The following is a 16,171-nucleotide window of genomic DNA, read 5'->3' on the forward strand; positions in this document are numbered from 1 at the left end:
GGGACGTGCCTACACTGTGTGTTCCAACAGATATACATTGACAAACGTTGCGACTGTGCGGGGCGTGCTCGTTGTGTAGCGGTCGATGCATCTCGACGCATCGCAGCTTCGTCATCTCACGGATGGCGAGCTTCGCACTTTAACGGCCGTGGAGCTGGGTATGCGGAACCACGAGCGTGTGCCCGTGGAGCTTGTTGGAGCGCTCTCGGGAAACCGTGGTGCACGTCGGGCGCTGCAGGTACTCCTTCGGCACAAGCTCGTTCACCACGAGTCGCGTCCGTACGAGTCGTACCGGCTGACTCCGCTAGGGTATGACTACTTGGCGCTGCGCGCGCTGCGGGAGCGCTCGAGCGTCTGCTCTGTGGGCGGGCTCATCGGAACGGGCAAGGAGAGTGACGTGCACGAGGTTCTCGGCGGCGTGGATGGCTCGGAGCTGTTTGTGCTGAAGGTTCACCGTTTGGGCCGGACGAGCTTCCGGCGGGCGCGAACGAAGCGAGGTTACTGTGAACGGACGCCGTTTGTGCCCGAGGAAGCGACTTCCGACGTTGCAGCGGGGAGCTCAGGACGCTTGTTACCGACTGTGGAGGGTGTATCCGAGAGCGAACGCGCAAGCGAGGGCGTCCCCGCAGACCGGCTCGATGGGAATATTGTTAGGTTTACGTCGCAGTCGAGCGACAGACGGGTCGTAGCGAACTGGCTGTATCTGAGCCGACTTGCGGCCCAGCGGGAGTACGAAGCTCTAGTGTTTCTGTATGGACAGGGCCTGCCGGTGCCGGAGCCTATCGATGCGAATCGCCACTGCGTCGTCCAGCGGCTTGTACAGGGTGCGCTGCCGCTCAGCCACGCTCGATCGCTGCGTGATCCCAGAGCAGTCTTCGAACGAATCTGGGAGTTTCAGGAGCGCCTGACTGAGCTTGGCCTGGTCCACGGCGACTTGAATGAATTTAACGTCCTGGTCGACTGTGAGACGGAACAGATCACTGTGATCGACTTTCCGCAAATGGTGCCACTCGGGCATCGAGACGCGCTGGAGATGCTGGAGCGCGATCGGCGCAGCCTAGTCAGCTTCTTTTACAACCGGTTTGGGTTGCCGCTCTGCATCGAACGCGGCCTACTCGCGGAAGCAAGCTCCGTCAGCGAGCATTTAGTGACCGCGCGCGCTGAGGACGTCACTGATGCTTCGAACGCGACCTTGAGTCTATGGCGACAAGCGGATTCCGGGGCAGAGGCCGCGTCACGCCCCGACACCGCTGGATCGGACGAGGCCACGATCTGTGGCAAGCAGCTCGCGAACGCGGTGTCGCAGCTGGCAAGTCTGGCACACATGAGGACTCTCGGGAATGCGCCTTACATTTCTGAGTGCGCTAGTGCGTCGGTTTGGTCAGGTCTGCGCGAAGCACGGGACCCAACTCGGTTTAGTGCAGCGAACGGCAGTGCAGACGAGGCGAGCGCCCCCCTGCGAGAGGGCTGGCATGGGCGAGCTGCTTCCGTTACAGAGGCTGACGTTGGCGTTGCGAGTGCGCGCTCAGCTGGAGTCGAGCGCAAGTTCGATACTCGCGCCATATCGAGGCAGCTCCAAGCGGAGCATGCACGATGCCACCGGAAACTGTTGCTCCGCGAAGCAACGCGACTTGGTAAGGCACACCCCCGAGCTGCGCGGCGCGCGATACCCACCACAGACTGGAGTTGAGGGGGCCGCCCAGCACGCGGCGCGCCCGACTGTTGCGGACTTGGAGAACTTTTCTCCATGCAAAGTTCAGGTGAACTGCGCGAGCCTGTGAAAGGCTCTCTACCGGAAGCAGGACGGTAGCGGATGTACTGGGGATTATTTGCCGCACAGTGTAAGTGGTCTTTACGTACTCGGTTGCAGCGAGCACAACGCTTAGCCACCAAAGCCGTAGAGCGTACGGCCCTGGCGCTTCAGCGCGTACACGACGTCCATCGCGGTCACCGTCTTGCGCCGGCCGTGCTCCGTATACGTCACCGCGTCGCGGATCACCGACTCCAGAAATACCTTCAGAACGTTCCGCGTCTCCTCGTAGATGAGGCCGGAGATGCGCTTCACACCGCCGCGGCGCGCCAGACGCCGGATAGCAGGCTTCGTAATACCCTGGATGTTGTCGCGCAGAATCTTGCGGTGGCGCTTCGCACCGCCCTTCCCGAGACCCTTGCCGCCCTTGCCACGACCTGACATTGTTTCAAAAGATAAGCTAGCTCACAAGCAAACAAACACGCAGAAGAAGAGCAAACACAGGCTCAACCGTAGACGTGCGCGCGCGTAAACGAGAACGCAAACGCAAGCACACGCGCGAAGAGAATCGTAAACGAGAACGCACGCACAGACGCAAGCACGCGATGCGCACGGCGGCGGTACACGAACGTCACAGACGAAATGCTGCGGGTAGCGCGCACGCACACACACAGAGACACACGCTCACAAGCAGCTCGCACACAGAGAGAGCGGGAGAGACGGGTTCAGACACAGGCCGGGGATGCACGCAAACTCGGATGCGCGCCTCTGGCCGGTGGTTGATCGCTGCGAGTACCTGGGGACTCTATGCGGGGCGGAGAGCGCCAAGGCTTGCCGGAGGTGACGCCTGTGTGCGACCGGCGCCGGGGCCCTGCTGCAGCGCCGGCAGCGCGCTTGTTCGCGTTGAGCGCTGCGCTGGCGGTGCGTGCGGCGGGTGTTCCGGGTGATGGTGTGCGTTGCGTGCCGCGAGCCGGTACGCGCTGCTTGGTGCGTGTGTGATCGGTTTCGAACACGGAGCGCGAGGCTGTGATCGTGGGACCGGCGGGTGGCGCGATCTGGCGCCGGCTGGTGCGCGGATCGTGCGCGCCAGTTGGCGCGCGCGCGCGTCATCGGTGCGGCGCATTGAAACGGAGCGCGCGATCCGATGAGCACGTCGGCGCACGGGCGCCCTGTGCGCGCATTGCTCGATCGCGGCGCTGGGCGGCGGCTGGTGTATCTGGCGCCGCCGTGGCGCTCGTGGTCTCGTGCGCGCAGCTGTCCGGAGCGGTGCCCGGCAGCGGTGTATCTGGCGCCGCCGTGGCGCTCGTGGTCTCGTGCGCGCAGCTGTCCGGAGCGGTGCCCGGCAGCGGTGGATGCTGGCGCATGGCGCTCGTCAGGGCGGTGATGCCGCAGGCCCAGGAGCCAACCGGAGCTCGCCGCCCGACGACTAGGTAACGCGGGAAGCAGGACTGGCGCCGGGCACCTCTGCGTCGGTGGATCGGGCATGACGCGTTCAGCACGGCTGATCGGAAGCTTGCGGTGGTGGTATCGGTGATATGGAGCATAGATCAGTGGCGCTTGGGGTCGTTTCAGTGGTGCATTCGGGAATGCAGCATAGACCGGTCGGAATCGGAGGGCGACACTCGTCGAGCGGCGTTGCACCATATAGAGCAGTGCTGGCTGGGGCACGCACATTGTCCAGTCTGTCATCACACTGCTCGCATCAGTGCTGAGCGGAACCTGTGAATCGCCCATTCGTTTACCCACCATGCTGCTGAGCAGACTCCATTCCACGAGGCGTCAGAGTGTCCATTTACGAAGCACATGTACCGCTCGCGGCCCGCCGGTCATCAAGCCGGATATGTGGGAGGCGGCGCTGCCGATCGGATCCCGCCAATCTCGCATTCCGCATCGCTGATGCTATGACACCTGTTGTCGTAAAGCCCATGCTGCACCCTTGAAAGCTTGCGGTAAGCTGCCCGTCGTTGGAGCCGTGATATCGCGTGCGCTCTCTCCGCTGCAAGCTCGCAGAGAAGGACTGGAATCTTCCGCGAGACGCATTTTCGCCGGAACCCAGCCCCGCGATGTCGTCTCCTCAGCGGGCGCTCCCGGACTTTGGGAGACTCACAGGTATGTCCTCAGCAGTGATGCACGCGAGACCGATGTATCGCCATGCACCATCCGGGTGATGAGACTACTGTCAGCAGTAGCTGTACTTTCTGATCTGCACTGAGCGTATCTTCGGCTCATCGCTCCAAATGCATGCCAGACCGATCTATCGATATACACTAGTCGGGTGATGAGACTATCGTCGGCGCCAGCTGTACTTTCTGATCTGCACTGAGCGTATCTTCGGCTCATCGCTCCAAATGCATGCTAGACCGATCTATCGATATACACTAGTCGGGTGATGAGACTACTGTCAGCAGTAGCTGTACTTTCTGATCTGCACTGAGCGTATCTTCGGCTCATCGCTCCAAATGCATGCCAGACCGATCTATCGATATACACTAGTCGGGTGATGAGACTACTGTCAACAGTAGCTGTACTTTCTGATCTGCACTGAGCGTATCTTCGGCTCATCGCTCCAAATGCATGCCAGACCGATCTATCGATACACACTAGTCGGGTGATGAGACTACTGTCAACAGTAGCTGTACTTTCTGATCTGCACTGTGCGTATCTTCGGCTCATCGCTCCAAATGCATGCCAGACCGATCTATCGATATACACTAGTCGGGTGATGAGCCTATCGTCGGCGCCAGCTGAACTTTCTGATCTGCACCGGGCGTCTCCTGGTCTCGTCGCCGGAGACGGCGCGCGATCCACTACCGAGGCATGCGAGATCGCTGAAGCACCAAGATCGCCCGCATCGCAAGATCGCTCACGCGTGCACCCCGCTGGTGGCGCGCACGCGTCTCGCCGATCGCACTCACCACCCGCACGCGGGCGATCGGCACCATCTCCTCCGTTGACGCCTGATCATGCGCCAGCGGCCGCAGCGCCAATGGCGCGGCCTACGGGCGCCGCCGACTACATCTGCCACGACGATTCCGTTTGCCGTTGTCGATCGAGTCGCAGCGCTCTCGACGTTCTTGCTGGGTGACTTAGCTCTCGACCAAAGCTCTCTGACTAGTATGGCGCGCACGAAACAAACTGCTCGCAAGTCGACCGGTGGCAAGGCGCCTCGGAAGCAGCTGGCAACCAAGGCTGCACGCAAGTCGGCACCGTCTGTGGGCGGTGTAAAGAAGCCGCACCGTTACCGCCCCGGTACGGTGGCGCTTCGCGAGATCCGGCGCTACCAAAAGTCTACGGAGCTGCTTATCCGGAAGCTTCCTTTCCAGCGCCTGGTGCGAGAGATAGCGCAGGACTTCAAGACGGACCTGCGCTTCCAGTCGTCTGCGGTGCTGGCGCTGCAGGAGGCTGCCGAGGCCTACCTCGTGAACCTGTTTGAGGATACGAACCTGTGCGCGATTCACGCGAAGCGTGTGACGATTATGCCGAAGGATATCCAGCTGGCACGCCGCATCCGTGGTGAACGGGCTTAAGGCGGTGCTTGCTCACAACTGGTGCCGCCGAGCGGGTGCAGCGTCCTGTGGGTGCCGACGAGCGTCGCGCTCGTTGGCGCTCGCGGCCTCGCCTGCAGTGTGCGAGCACTGCATCAACTCTCTCCGTAAAGCTTGCGTCGCTCTTGACACGCTACACACCCGAGCGCATATGTGTGACTTTGGAGGCGCCTGGGTCCGCCTGCGGTACTGGTGCGCGGCTGACGCGCCCGTCGTCTACGTGGAACGCGCCCAGGGGCGTCTATTTGGGCGGACTTGTAAACCTCGACAAGTGTTTATGTTTGTGTAAGCGCACCACCGCTGTGTGGTAGGTCACGACTCTGCGCACTCGGCGGCTTGCCTTGCGCTTGTCCACTGATTCGTATCGTAAATGTCGACTGCTATTTGCAATCATTGCACTGCAGGAACATCCCTTGGAGTCCCGGACGCTGCACGCGTCTATATGAACCGACATACATTGCGTCTTTTTCACACTTTGCCCGCTAAACAGGCCTGTATCCATCTACATCTACGTCCGTGAAGTGCGTCGCTGCCGTGCGTCTGGCAATCCACATAGGAAACGGAGCTTCCGGTGCTTGTACACGGCGAGGCGCTTCAAAGCGCCCTCTGTCGGAATGGAGGAACGGAAGTACGCGTCTCTGTGCACTCAGTCTTGTGGAAGAGGCTGTCGCTCTGGTCTCTAAAATATCGTGCAAACGCAGCTGCCGAGTACCGGTTTCCCGCTGTAGAGCTGTAGTGCGCAAGCACTGCTGCTCGGGGTCGCTGGGCAGGGTGTCGCGGAAGATGCCAGGTGCACCGGCTTTTGTTCAAGTACAGCGGCAGATTCTCGGAACGAGACACGGGATAAGCGCCTGAGCTCCCTGTTTCACGACGAGCTACGTCTGCGAAACAGCACGCTCCGGCACCGACGCTCACCGACAGGTCCCATCCCGCACTAGTGACGTCAGCGCTGAATAGTAGCAGGGACATTTTATAGAAATGACAAGCTGCCATACCCTTTAAAGAGGCAGCGTGCGAAGCAGAATGTCACGTCGTCTCTAGGTTCAAGCGCATCCGCTGCCGCCAGTCTTGATTTGTACTCGGAACGCTGTTCATACACCGCCAGCGCCCGCTGAAATACCCAAGTTGCGGTCACAGAGCACGGGATGGGTGTATGGAAGCAGCGAAGAAGCGTTGGACGGGCCGTGCAGCGCCCGCCCCCCATCACTGATGCTTCCACTGGTCGTGCGAGCGGGTATCCGCGATGCATCCAGTAGAGGTCGCTACGACATTTCGCGCTCGTGCGCGGGGCAGCCGCCGTGGCGTGCATGGACCTTGCAGTGTCTGGAACAAAAAAGCGCAAAGGGCGTGTGGAGGTATCTCCTCGAGCGCGGCACCGGCATCGACAGTGGGCTATGCACTGCAAGTGGGCGGCTTGAACTGTGAGCTGACGCTGCCCCTGTGCAGCCACCATCAGCAGCACCCTCTGATAGGTACCGGGCCTCGGACTGGTACGGGCAGCAGAGAAGAGTGGACGCTGCAAGCGACGCGGATACCGGTACTCGAACCGGAACCTGCAGCAAAGAACCATGGATGCTGGAAGCGACGCGGATACCGGTACTCGGACCGGCACGGGCAGCAAAGAACCATGGACGCTGGAAGCGACGCGGATACCGGTACTCGGACTGGTACGGGCAGCCGGCCCGCCAGGAGCGCACCCAGCAGTCGAGACATGCACAGGCGACGTAAACGTTTTACTGGCTTGAGGTGTATTTGGTGACAGCCTTGGTGCCCTCGGAGACGGCGTGCTTCGCAAGCTCGCCCGGCAGCAGCAGGCGCACTGCAGTCTGGATCTCCCGCGACGTCAGCGTCTTCGTCTTATTGTACTGCGCAAGCTTGCTCGCCTCCGACGCAATCCGCTCGAACAGGTCGTTCACAAAAGAGTTCATAATAGACATCGCCTTCGAGCTGATGCCCGTGTCCGGGTGCACCTGCTTCAGAACCTTGTAGATGTAGATGCTGTACGTCTCGAGGCGCTTGCGCTTCTTCTTGTCGATACTAGCGGGCGCCTTCGCCACCTTCTTCGCAACAGTCTTCCCTTTCATAGCCATGTCTCGGGTTCGCAGTCAGACACACTCGAGCGATAGCGCTCACGGTTACAGAGCAACAACAGCTGGGCACGCGCAAACACACGCGGGCAGGGACACAAAGACGCACACAGGCCAGGCACTTGTCGAGGCAGACCCGCGTGTACCGTGTAACACAGCGCCAAGGCGGAAGAGCGGGGGCGCGCTGCCTGCCAAGCGCCCAGAGGCACCTGCGCATCCGGCGCTGCGGATGGCACGCGTACGCACGTTCGGCAAGGGCGGATCGCGATCGGCTGGCGCGCGCGATCTGAGCCGCCGCGATCGGCGGTGCTCGCGCTGCCGGCGCACATCTCTGGCGCGCGGTGCGGACGCGCAGCGGCGCGATCCGTGCGCACGGAATGTAGCACAGCGATCGCGTGATCGCAAGCGCGCTTGTCAGCAGATCGAGAGACTCGCGGACCTGCGCGCGTTCAAGAATCAGCTCGTGGTCCCCGGCGGGAGTGTCCGCTTGCCGACAGCCCTTCAGATCGCTGGACTCGCGGACCTGCGCCGGATGAGGGCACGGTATCGCGTGCCCGAGTGCTCACGAGGCATCGGAGGATCGGGTGCGAAAGCAGTGCCGATCACTGCCATTGGCGACCGCGCGACACCGGGTGATCTGCAAGAATGGCTGCGAAGCAAGATCTATCGCCTGCCCGCTCCGTGCTGCGCCATCGTCAATGCCTAAGACTGAATCATGCGGTCGCCCGATCGCTGACGAAGGCCGACGAATGGCGCAGGGGCGAGTCTCTAGTACCGGAAAACAGCAGAGCTACAGAATCGATTGCGAGGTCGCCCGATCGCTGACGAAGGACCACGAATGGCGCAGGGGCGAGTCTCTAGTACCGGGAAACAGTAGAGCTGGCCGAATCGATTGCGAGGTCGCCCGATCGCTGACGAAGGACCACGAATGGCGCAGGGGCGAGTCTCTAGTACCGGGAAACAGTAGAGCTGGCCGAATCGATTGCGAGGTCGCCCGATCGCTGACGAAGGATGATGTATGGTGAAGGAGCGAGTCTCTAGTACCGGGAAACAGTAGAGCTGGCCGAATCCATTGCGAGGTCGCCCGATCGCTGACGAAGGACCACGAATGGCGCAGGGGCGAGTTGCCGGCACCAGCAGCCACGCAGCATCGCACAGTCGATCGGACGATCGAAGACGATGTACGAGGAGTGACGCATCCCAGCGATTCGCTTGCACGAGCAAAACATAGCGCTGCAGGGTCGTTCGCCAGATCGCCAGATCGTACACGATGTACGAAGACTGAAGCAGGGCAGCGATGCGCGGTGTCGCCGCGTAGATCGCCCGATCGCCAGATCGCCAGATCGCTCGATCACCCGCTCTGTACCAGGTGCCAGTCCGGTATTCCAGCGCGATGGCGATCCATGATCGACACCTGCGCATCGCGCGCAGCCGCCGCGGATCGCGAACAAACGCGTGCCCCTGGCTCCCGCAGCAGACGCCACCACGGTACGGCGCGCCTGTGCCGCTCGCAACCACTGCTGCAACACTTGGCGTTCTCGTACTCGCGACTGATACCGTGTGACACAGCGCTCTGTGTCGCTCCTGCTCTCGTCTCACTTCTCTGCCGTCGACGGGTATACCGCTGCGGCTGCTGTTTCTCTCGCGGTCGGTCTCTCGCGTTCTCTCTCGAAGCTTTCAGCACCATGGCGCCCAAGGGCAAGGCAAAGTCACGCTCCAGCAAAGCAGGTTTGCAGTTTCCGGTGGGGCGCGTCCACCGGTACCTGCGAGACGGCGGGTACGCGGAGCGCATCGGCGCTGGCGCGCCCGTCTACCTCGCTGCAGTCATGGAGTACCTGACCGCCGAGGTTCTCGAGCTGGCGGGCAACGCTGCGCGCGACAACAAGAAGACGCGCATCATCCCGCGTCATATCCAGCTGGCGATCCGCAACGACGAGGAGCTGAACAAGCTCCTGGCGGACGTGACCATTGCGTCTGGCGGCGTGTTGCCGAATATCCACGCAGTGCTTCTCCCGAAGAAGAAAGCCAAAGGCGAGTAAACTGGTGTTCTGCTTAACCCGATTTGTTTCCTGCGTCCAGCGTCCGAGTCCCTGGTCACCGCCGTGCATGTTCGTCGTCGCGTTTCCCGCTCCGCATCTATCGCACGGTTTGAATCGCTCCAAGTATACGGCCTCAGATTGATACCAAAGAGGATTCGACGGTGTGCGTCTCCGCCAGCCCTGCGACACGAATGCATCGCATCGAGCAGGGCTCCCAGTTCCAGACGCGCTGCTACGTATGCTGTTCATAGACCCGACGAATGACGCCCCTCCTGATCGCTTCGATAGCCTCCTCGCGGCTGATACCGAGGCCATAATCGCAAAGAGGAACATGCTCCAAACTCAGGATTTGGTATGGGTGGCGTTTCACATCGGGGTGCTCGTGTCTCCCGAGAACCTCCCAACCTGCCCACCGTTCGAGTGCCTCGAGCCCAGCCTCGTCCACCCGCTCAGGGGCTGCGGTATCCACAGCCTCGAGGGCCATCGCCGCAGCTGCTAGGTCTCGGCCTCGGAAATGCAAGCAGCCCACAGTCCCGAAACTCTTCGTCACCGCCGCCCAAGCTCGTGCGTACACTCGCTCCCACCATGAGGCTGGGCACTCTCCGATGCAGTCGGATCGCTGCAAAAGGTCGCGTACAGCGCCAAGATACCGATACGCATGATCCATGCGGAGATCAAAGTGCGTAGCGCGGAGAAGCGCCCGCTCAGCGAACAAGAGCTGCTGTTTCTCCTCCACGAAGCGCTCGGTGCCCTCGTAGACCTCGAGGCCCCCTGGATGCGTCCTACTGTTCCGCGTGCGCGTCTTCACGCTCAGATAAATCACTTTGCTCAGAGAACAGGGGCACTCCTCCACCTTGGCGGCCAGGAAAACCGCCGCGGATGCCATCTGGTATGGGTCGAAAGGCACCGCGGCCGGCGCCGTCCACTCACTGGTACCTCGGCCAGAGCCAGGCTCTAACTCCGCCCTCGTGACCGGTACAATGTGATCGCTGTACAAATAGTACCGCATATAGAGCACGTGGGCCGTTGCACGCACGTAGGAACCCAGCCCCAGCTGCTTCGCAACTTCCACCAGAAACTGCTGAACTGCAACGTGCACAGCACGGTTCGACGCTAACCCCAGCGGAGACCGTTCAATGACATCCCACTCCAACAGCCAGTCTTCGGGTCTCGGTTTCGGCGGCAGCCTGTGTCTCTGGATGTAGTCCGCCTCTTCAGTATCAACGTCCATAGCGGGAGCTGAAAACGCGCAAACTCCCGGCGACTACCGCGATCGTTCTCAGTGGAGGGTCTGCTGCACTCGACATGCTCCATTCGGGCAATGCAGTCCATCGTCTTTGATCGATAAAACGTTTCCGTACTGAGCACGGAGTACAGACTGCTCGCTTGATATCAGCAATCGGAAAAGTATCTATCAGTCTTCATCCTACCTTCAAGTTCTATGACGTATACGTCCCTTCCGAGATCATCATCATTTCGTACGTTCTGTCGAGCGCCGAGCCTACCTAGTGCGCCCGCAAGTGCACCTGGCGCATCCCAGCCTACGCGCTAGTCAGAAGCGCAGGCGTCGCCTCGTCGCCACTAACGGGACGTCGTGAGACGCCTCGTGTAGAAGGCAGAAGGCTGCTGAAGTCGGACTTGAGTCATCGCAGCGATCGCTACCGGTACAGGGTGCGTCTCCGCTTTACACGAAATGTGGGTAGACGGATCGAAGTTTCCTGACCTGTTCCCCAATCTGAATTTTACGTACGGTACCTGTTTTACCACGGACAGCATTGCAATCCATCATTCTTCTCTCGAATCGAGCGCTCTGCGCTTACGCACGCAGCGAATAGAGCACTCGCTGAGAGGATCGCTTAGAAGAAGCCCACGATCACTGACTACAGCCCAGAACACCTCAATGCGGAAGGGGGTATCGATTGGAGCCCCCTGTACTCGTCCAGGGCATGATGCGAGCGATGAAACAAGTGTTCACGCGCTAAAAAGCCCTGCCTTTGTGATGGAGGAGGAGGAGGAGGCGGTGAATTTTGCGCCGTATCGACCGGTGGGAACACCAAACCACAACCAAGTATGACTGCTTCGAAGCACACACCGGGCTGTTTACAAGAAAGATGAAAAGCGCGAGCGAAGCGCAGATCACAGAATCCATCCACGCACGAAATGCGTCAATAACGCCCGGAAGCAGCGATGTCGGGACGTGAACGCTACCGTCAACATCCCTCGACTGCTGCCAACAGAGCTACATTGAAAGTAGAGACCGCCTTATTTTTCAGCCGAATAAAAGAGCGTGGAAAATGAAACACTCGTCTTCAAGTCCGCAAAGGATGGTATAGATGAACATAGAAAAAGACCCTAACGTGAGCGTCTACACACCCGAGTTCCTGGATACGTTCTGTTTCATTCCCGCGAGGATGCGCAGACCCCCATACTATGAGTGCTTGTACATCGCCGTTCGCTTGTGAGGCGCCCGGCACCAGAACTCCGCACCCAGGAGGCGTCGCTCTCTTGTAAACGAACCGCTCATAGCGTCATCGTCCTCGTTGCCACCGTTACACGACGCCATAGTGCACGCTCTCGACGTTCTTGCTGGGTGACTTAGCTCTCGACCAAAGCTCTCTGACTAGTATGGCGCGCACGAAACAAACTGCTCGCAAGTCGACCGGTGGCAAGGCGCCTCGGAAGCAGCTGGCAACCAAGGCTGCACGCAAGTCGGCACCGTCTGTGGGCGGTGTGAAGAAGCCGCACCGTTACCGCCCCGGTACGGTGGCGCTTCGCGAGATCCGGCGCTACCAAAAGTCTACGGAGCTGCTTATCCGGAAGCTTCCTTTCCAGCGCCTGGTGCGAGAGATAGCGCAGGACTTCAAGACGGACCTGCGCTTCCAGTCGTCTGCGGTGCTGGCGCTGCAGGAGGCTGCCGAGGCCTACCTCGTGAACCTGTTTGAGGATACGAACCTGTGCGCGATTCACGCGAAGCGTGTGACGATTATGCCGAAGGATATCCAGCTGGCACGCCGCATCCGTGGTGAACGGGCTTAAGGCGGTGCTTGCTCACAACTGGTGCCGCCGAGCTGTCTAGATAGAAGCGTTGTTGATCTGGCTCGGGAATGGAGACCGCGACGTGGCCCCAGCAGCGGAAGTAACTGGAGCTCAGGCATTATCTGGCAGTGAATGGTCCGTTAGCCGCCTATGGCAAGGATATGTGGCCTCAGGACGGGGTGGGCGTCTGCCCTTGCGTCCCTCACAGGGACTAGCACCCGATCAAGTACCCCAAAGTAACGCGTTCGCTTGTCCTACAGAGTCCGTTTACGCGATCCGCAAATCAAGAAGGAGGAAAACAGCTAGCGCAGCAACATGCCTGTGCCAGGATACCAGCACGGGATATGCTGCAACCTGTGCGGCTGAGAGAGCCCCACGCTGGGGCGTCTCCTAGGTCAGGGCCGCGCCTTCGAGGCGCCTCAGCGCGGGCGCTGACAGTCACCTGCAAGCGAACGCGTCGCAGAGCACCATCATCATCATCATCACCAACCTCGACAGGCGCTTCTTGTCCAGCGCCTTTGCCAGCACAGGCACCGCAGCACCCTCCGTGTCCGTCGGCGCTCGGATGCCAGTCTAAGCTGCACTCACAACCGAGGAAGCACTTCAATGCCGAGGAGGCGCAGGCCAGATTCCACGACGTATCCAGTCAGCGCACAGAGCGCAAGCCGCGAATGCCGCACCGAGTCGTCCTCCGCACCCAGAACAGGGCAGTGCTCGTAGAACTGATTGAAGCGTTGCGAGAGCTCGAACAGATACTCGCAGAGCACGTGCGGCATAAGCTCCCGCTCCAGGTCCAGCAGAACGTACGGGAAGCGGAGCAGCTGCCGTGCGAGGGCCCCCTCAGCAGGCTCCGTGACGCACAGCAATAACTGCTGCTCTGAGGCACAGTTCGCAACCAGCTCCTGCATGCACACCTCCGCGTCTGCTGGGAGGCCGGCGGCTTTCCGCGCTATCCCGCTCACGCGCGTGAAGACATACATCATATACGGAGCTGTATTCCCGTTCAGCGAGAGCATCTTCTCGTAGCTGAATCGGTAATCCGCTGTACGTGTTGTGCGTAGGTCCGCATACTTGACAGCCCCAATACCGATAGCCCGCGCTGCCCGCTCTAGGTACTCGGGCGACTCTGTGCGTCCCGGCTGCTCAGCGATTCGCTGCTCGAGATCGTGACGTGCCAGCTCGATAGCTCGCTCGAGCAGGTCCATCAGACGCACCGTGTCTCCGGATCGGGTCTTGAACTTCTTGCCGTCGTCCCCGAGAACGAGGCCAAAGGGGACATGCTCCAGCGAGACTTCCGCGGGGTCGAAGAACCCCGCTCGACGAGCGACCTGGAAAACCTGAGCGAAATGCGTCGCCTGTCCCGCATCCGTTACATAGAGAATTCGCTGCGCACGATCCTCCTGGACGCGGTATAGAATTGCCGCCAGGTCCGTTGTCGAGTACATGTAGCCACCGTCGCTCTTCCGAACGATGAGCGGCTGCGGAGAGCCATCCCGATTCTTGAAGCCCTCCAGGAACACGCACAATGCGCCCTGGTCGACCTGCACCAGTCCTTTTCGCTCGAGGCGTTCAATCACATCGGGCAGATATGGGTTGTAGAAGGACTCGCCACGTTCCGTCAGCTGCACATCGAGAAGCTGGTATATTTTTTCAAACTCCCGGCGCGAAAGCTCGCAAAGGAGGCGCCACGCCCGCAACGACGCCTCGTCACCGGACTGCAGCTTCGTGACTTGAGCTCGTGCCGCATTCTGGAAGACTGGGTCTTCGTCGAAACGCTTTTTCGCCTGCTTATAAAATGCTACAAGGTCCCCGAGGTCCGGTGGACGCTCTCCGGTGAGCGCTTCGGGGGCCACCTCTGCGAGGTACGCGATCAACATCCCGAACTGCGTGCCCCAGTCGCCAACATGGTTCAAGCGTATCACCGTGTGGCCCAGGTATTCCAGCACCCGGCACAACGTGTCCCCGATAATCGTACTTCGGAGATGCCCCACATGCATTTCCTTCGCAATATTCGGCGAAGAAAAGTCCACGACGATACGCTGCAGTTTCGGCGGCTCAGGAACGTTGAGCTTACCACGCGGGTCGCTCATCATCTGTCGTATGACAGAGGCCAGGTAGCCATCGCTCAGCCGAAAGTTCACAAAGCCCGGGCCCGCCACCTCCAGTGGGGTCGCGCACATGCCCGCAACTTTCTGCTCTAGGCCGACCCGCAGACGCTCCGCAACGTCTCGCGGTTTGCTTTTGAGTTGTCGCGCGAGACTCATGGCGACATTGCACTGGAAGTCACCAAACTCCGGACGCGACGAAAAGACGACCATCGGATCGACAACCTCGGGGAGCGCATCCCCGTACTCCTTAGAAAGGACCTCAATAACGCTACGCCGCAGATACTCTAACGGCCCCAAGCGGTACGACTCGGCTGGGGCGTCTGGCGCCATCCCCGCCAAACCGGCGGAATGCTTCACCTCTCGCGCCATGCGCAGGTTGACGGGACCTTCTAGACGTCGCACCTGCTTTCGAAACGGCCCACCGCGCGCACCGACACCAAAGCACTGATCCAGAGTCCTGCGCCCGGCTCGAGCACTGATCAGCGACCTCAGCCCGCTATGACGATAACAAACAGAAGCAGCTCTCCCTCTGCAATAAAGACTTGTCGGATGTCGCCGTGCTGACGCTCGAGTAGCTTCACAGGCAAACCCAAGCGTGCGTTGCATGCACAGATCTGCCGATGCTTCACCAAGCGTACACGCGTTCCGGTTAAACGTCTGTTCCGCTGCTGGTCTCTTTCGGATAAGGTGCTTGCACGCGAACGTCTCACAAGTCGTGGCTTCACAGCGCCCGTGCAGCGACGTACGTCGGCGGTACAAGTCGACGGCCACCGGCCAGCGCAACTGCACTGTCGCCGTCGATCTCAGGGCGATGCCTCCTCGAGCAGTTTCTTTCATCGATTACTTGCTTGACCGATAGATGGGGATCAATGACGATAGATTGCATATGTAAGTGATAGATTCCGTATATCGGTTTGATAACCTACTGGCTAGGCTGATAGATTGTGATCAACGAGTATAGATTCCGTATATCCGTTCGATGCCCTACTGGCTAGGCTGATAGATTGTGATCAACGAGTATAGATTCCGTATATCCGTTTGATACCCGACTCGCTGGGCTGATAGATTGTGATCAACGAGTATAGATTCCGTATATCCGTTTGATGCCCTACTGGCTAGGCTGATAGATTGTGATCAATGAGTATAGATTCCGTATATTCGTTTGATACCTTACTGGCTAGGCTGATAGATTGTGATCAACGAGTATAGATTCCGTATATCCGTTTGATACCCTACTGGCTAGGCTGATAGATTGTGATCAATGAGTATAGATTCCGTATATCCGTTTGATGCCCTACTAGCTAGGCTGATAGATTGTGATCAATGAGTATAGATTCCGTATATCCGTTTGATGCCCTACTGGCTAGGCTGATAGATTGTGATCAACGAGTATAGATTCCGTATATCCGTTTGATACCCTACTGGCTAGGCTGATAGATTTTCATCAGCGTTTATAGAATGTGTGCAAGTGTTGCTGCATCCGCGGTCTCCTGCGTAATGCGCTATGGGCTCGCTAACCCGGCTGCACCGGCCGTCGGAAATCACTTAGGCAATCCCCTGCTTGCTGCCGCCTTCTGAGGAGCGTCTACTGCCTAACTGGCGTCAT

General features: G+C 59.7%; 9 protein-coding genes across 9 annotated transcripts, besides 1 other annotated feature; 4 read left to right on the forward strand and 5 right to left on the reverse strand.

The window, feature by feature from the left end:
- Nucleotides 1-160: 160 nt before the first annotated feature.
- On the forward strand, nucleotides 161-1,690 carry CYME_CMN167C (RIO-like serine/threonine protein kinase; the record flags this gene model as incomplete). The annotated part of the gene is made up of 1 exon (XM_005537253.1): nucleotides 161-1,690. The coding sequence occupies one exon, from the start codon at nucleotides 161-163 to the stop codon at nucleotides 1,688-1,690; it is 1,530 nt and encodes a 509-aa protein (XP_005537310.1).
- Nucleotides 1,691-1,882: 192 nt separating this feature from the next.
- Nucleotides 1,883-2,194, reverse strand: CYME_CMN166C (histone H4; the record flags this gene model as incomplete). Its single annotated transcript, XM_005537254.1, has 1 exon — nucleotides 1,883-2,194. The coding sequence occupies one exon, from the start codon at nucleotides 2,192-2,194 to the stop codon at nucleotides 1,883-1,885; it is 312 nt and encodes a 103-aa protein (XP_005537311.1).
- A 2,672-nt stretch (nucleotides 2,195-4,866) lies between these two features.
- CYME_CMN345C (histone H3) lies at nucleotides 4,867-5,277 on the forward strand (the record flags this gene model as incomplete). Its single annotated transcript, XM_005537255.1, has 1 exon — nucleotides 4,867-5,277. The coding sequence occupies one exon, from the start codon at nucleotides 4,867-4,869 to the stop codon at nucleotides 5,275-5,277; it is 411 nt and encodes a 136-aa protein (XP_005537312.1).
- Nucleotides 5,278-5,889: 612 nt separating this feature from the next.
- Nucleotides 5,890-6,288, reverse strand: CYME_CMN171C (hypothetical protein; the record flags this gene model as incomplete). The annotated part of the gene is made up of 1 exon (XM_005537256.1): nucleotides 5,890-6,288. One exon carries the CDS (start codon nucleotides 6,286-6,288, stop codon nucleotides 5,890-5,892), a length of 399 nt encoding a protein of 132 aa, XP_005537313.1.
- Nucleotides 5,949-7,026: a sequence feature (possible transcribed region).
- Nucleotides 7,027-7,028: 2 nt separating this feature from the next.
- Nucleotides 7,029-7,385, reverse strand: CYME_CMN173C (histone H2B; the record flags this gene model as incomplete). Its single annotated transcript, XM_005537257.1, has 1 exon — nucleotides 7,029-7,385. One exon carries the CDS (start codon nucleotides 7,383-7,385, stop codon nucleotides 7,029-7,031), a length of 357 nt encoding a protein of 118 aa, XP_005537314.1.
- Nucleotides 7,386-8,785: 1,400 nt separating this feature from the next.
- CYME_CMN174C (histone H2A) lies at nucleotides 8,786-9,421 on the forward strand (the record flags this gene model as incomplete). Its single annotated transcript, XM_005537258.1, has 1 exon — nucleotides 8,786-9,421. The coding sequence occupies one exon, from the start codon at nucleotides 8,786-8,788 to the stop codon at nucleotides 9,419-9,421; it is 636 nt and encodes a 211-aa protein (XP_005537315.1).
- A 232-nt stretch (nucleotides 9,422-9,653) lies between these two features.
- CYME_CMN175C (similar to cyclin C) lies at nucleotides 9,654-10,652 on the reverse strand (the record flags this gene model as incomplete). The annotated part of the gene is made up of 1 exon (XM_005537259.1): nucleotides 9,654-10,652. One exon carries the CDS (start codon nucleotides 10,650-10,652, stop codon nucleotides 9,654-9,656), a length of 999 nt encoding a protein of 332 aa, XP_005537316.1.
- A 1,394-nt stretch (nucleotides 10,653-12,046) lies between these two features.
- Nucleotides 12,047-12,457, forward strand: CYME_CMN176C (histone H3; the record flags this gene model as incomplete). The annotated part of the gene is made up of 1 exon (XM_005537260.1): nucleotides 12,047-12,457. The coding sequence occupies one exon, from the start codon at nucleotides 12,047-12,049 to the stop codon at nucleotides 12,455-12,457; it is 411 nt and encodes a 136-aa protein (XP_005537317.1).
- Nucleotides 12,458-13,041: 584 nt separating this feature from the next.
- On the reverse strand, nucleotides 13,042-15,171 carry CYME_CMN177C (arginine--tRNA ligase; the record flags this gene model as incomplete). The annotated part of the gene is made up of 1 exon (XM_005537261.1): nucleotides 13,042-15,171. The coding sequence occupies one exon, from the start codon at nucleotides 15,169-15,171 to the stop codon at nucleotides 13,042-13,044; it is 2,130 nt and encodes a 709-aa protein (XP_005537318.1).
- Between the last annotated feature and the right edge of the window lie 1,000 nt (nucleotides 15,172-16,171).

The sequence above is a fragment of the Cyanidioschyzon merolae genome, chromosome 14 (genome assembly GCF_000091205.1).
Source record: "Cyanidioschyzon merolae strain 10D DNA, chromosome 14, complete genome".
NCBI lineage: Eukaryota > Rhodophyta > Bangiophyceae > Cyanidiales > Cyanidiaceae > Cyanidioschyzon > Cyanidioschyzon merolae.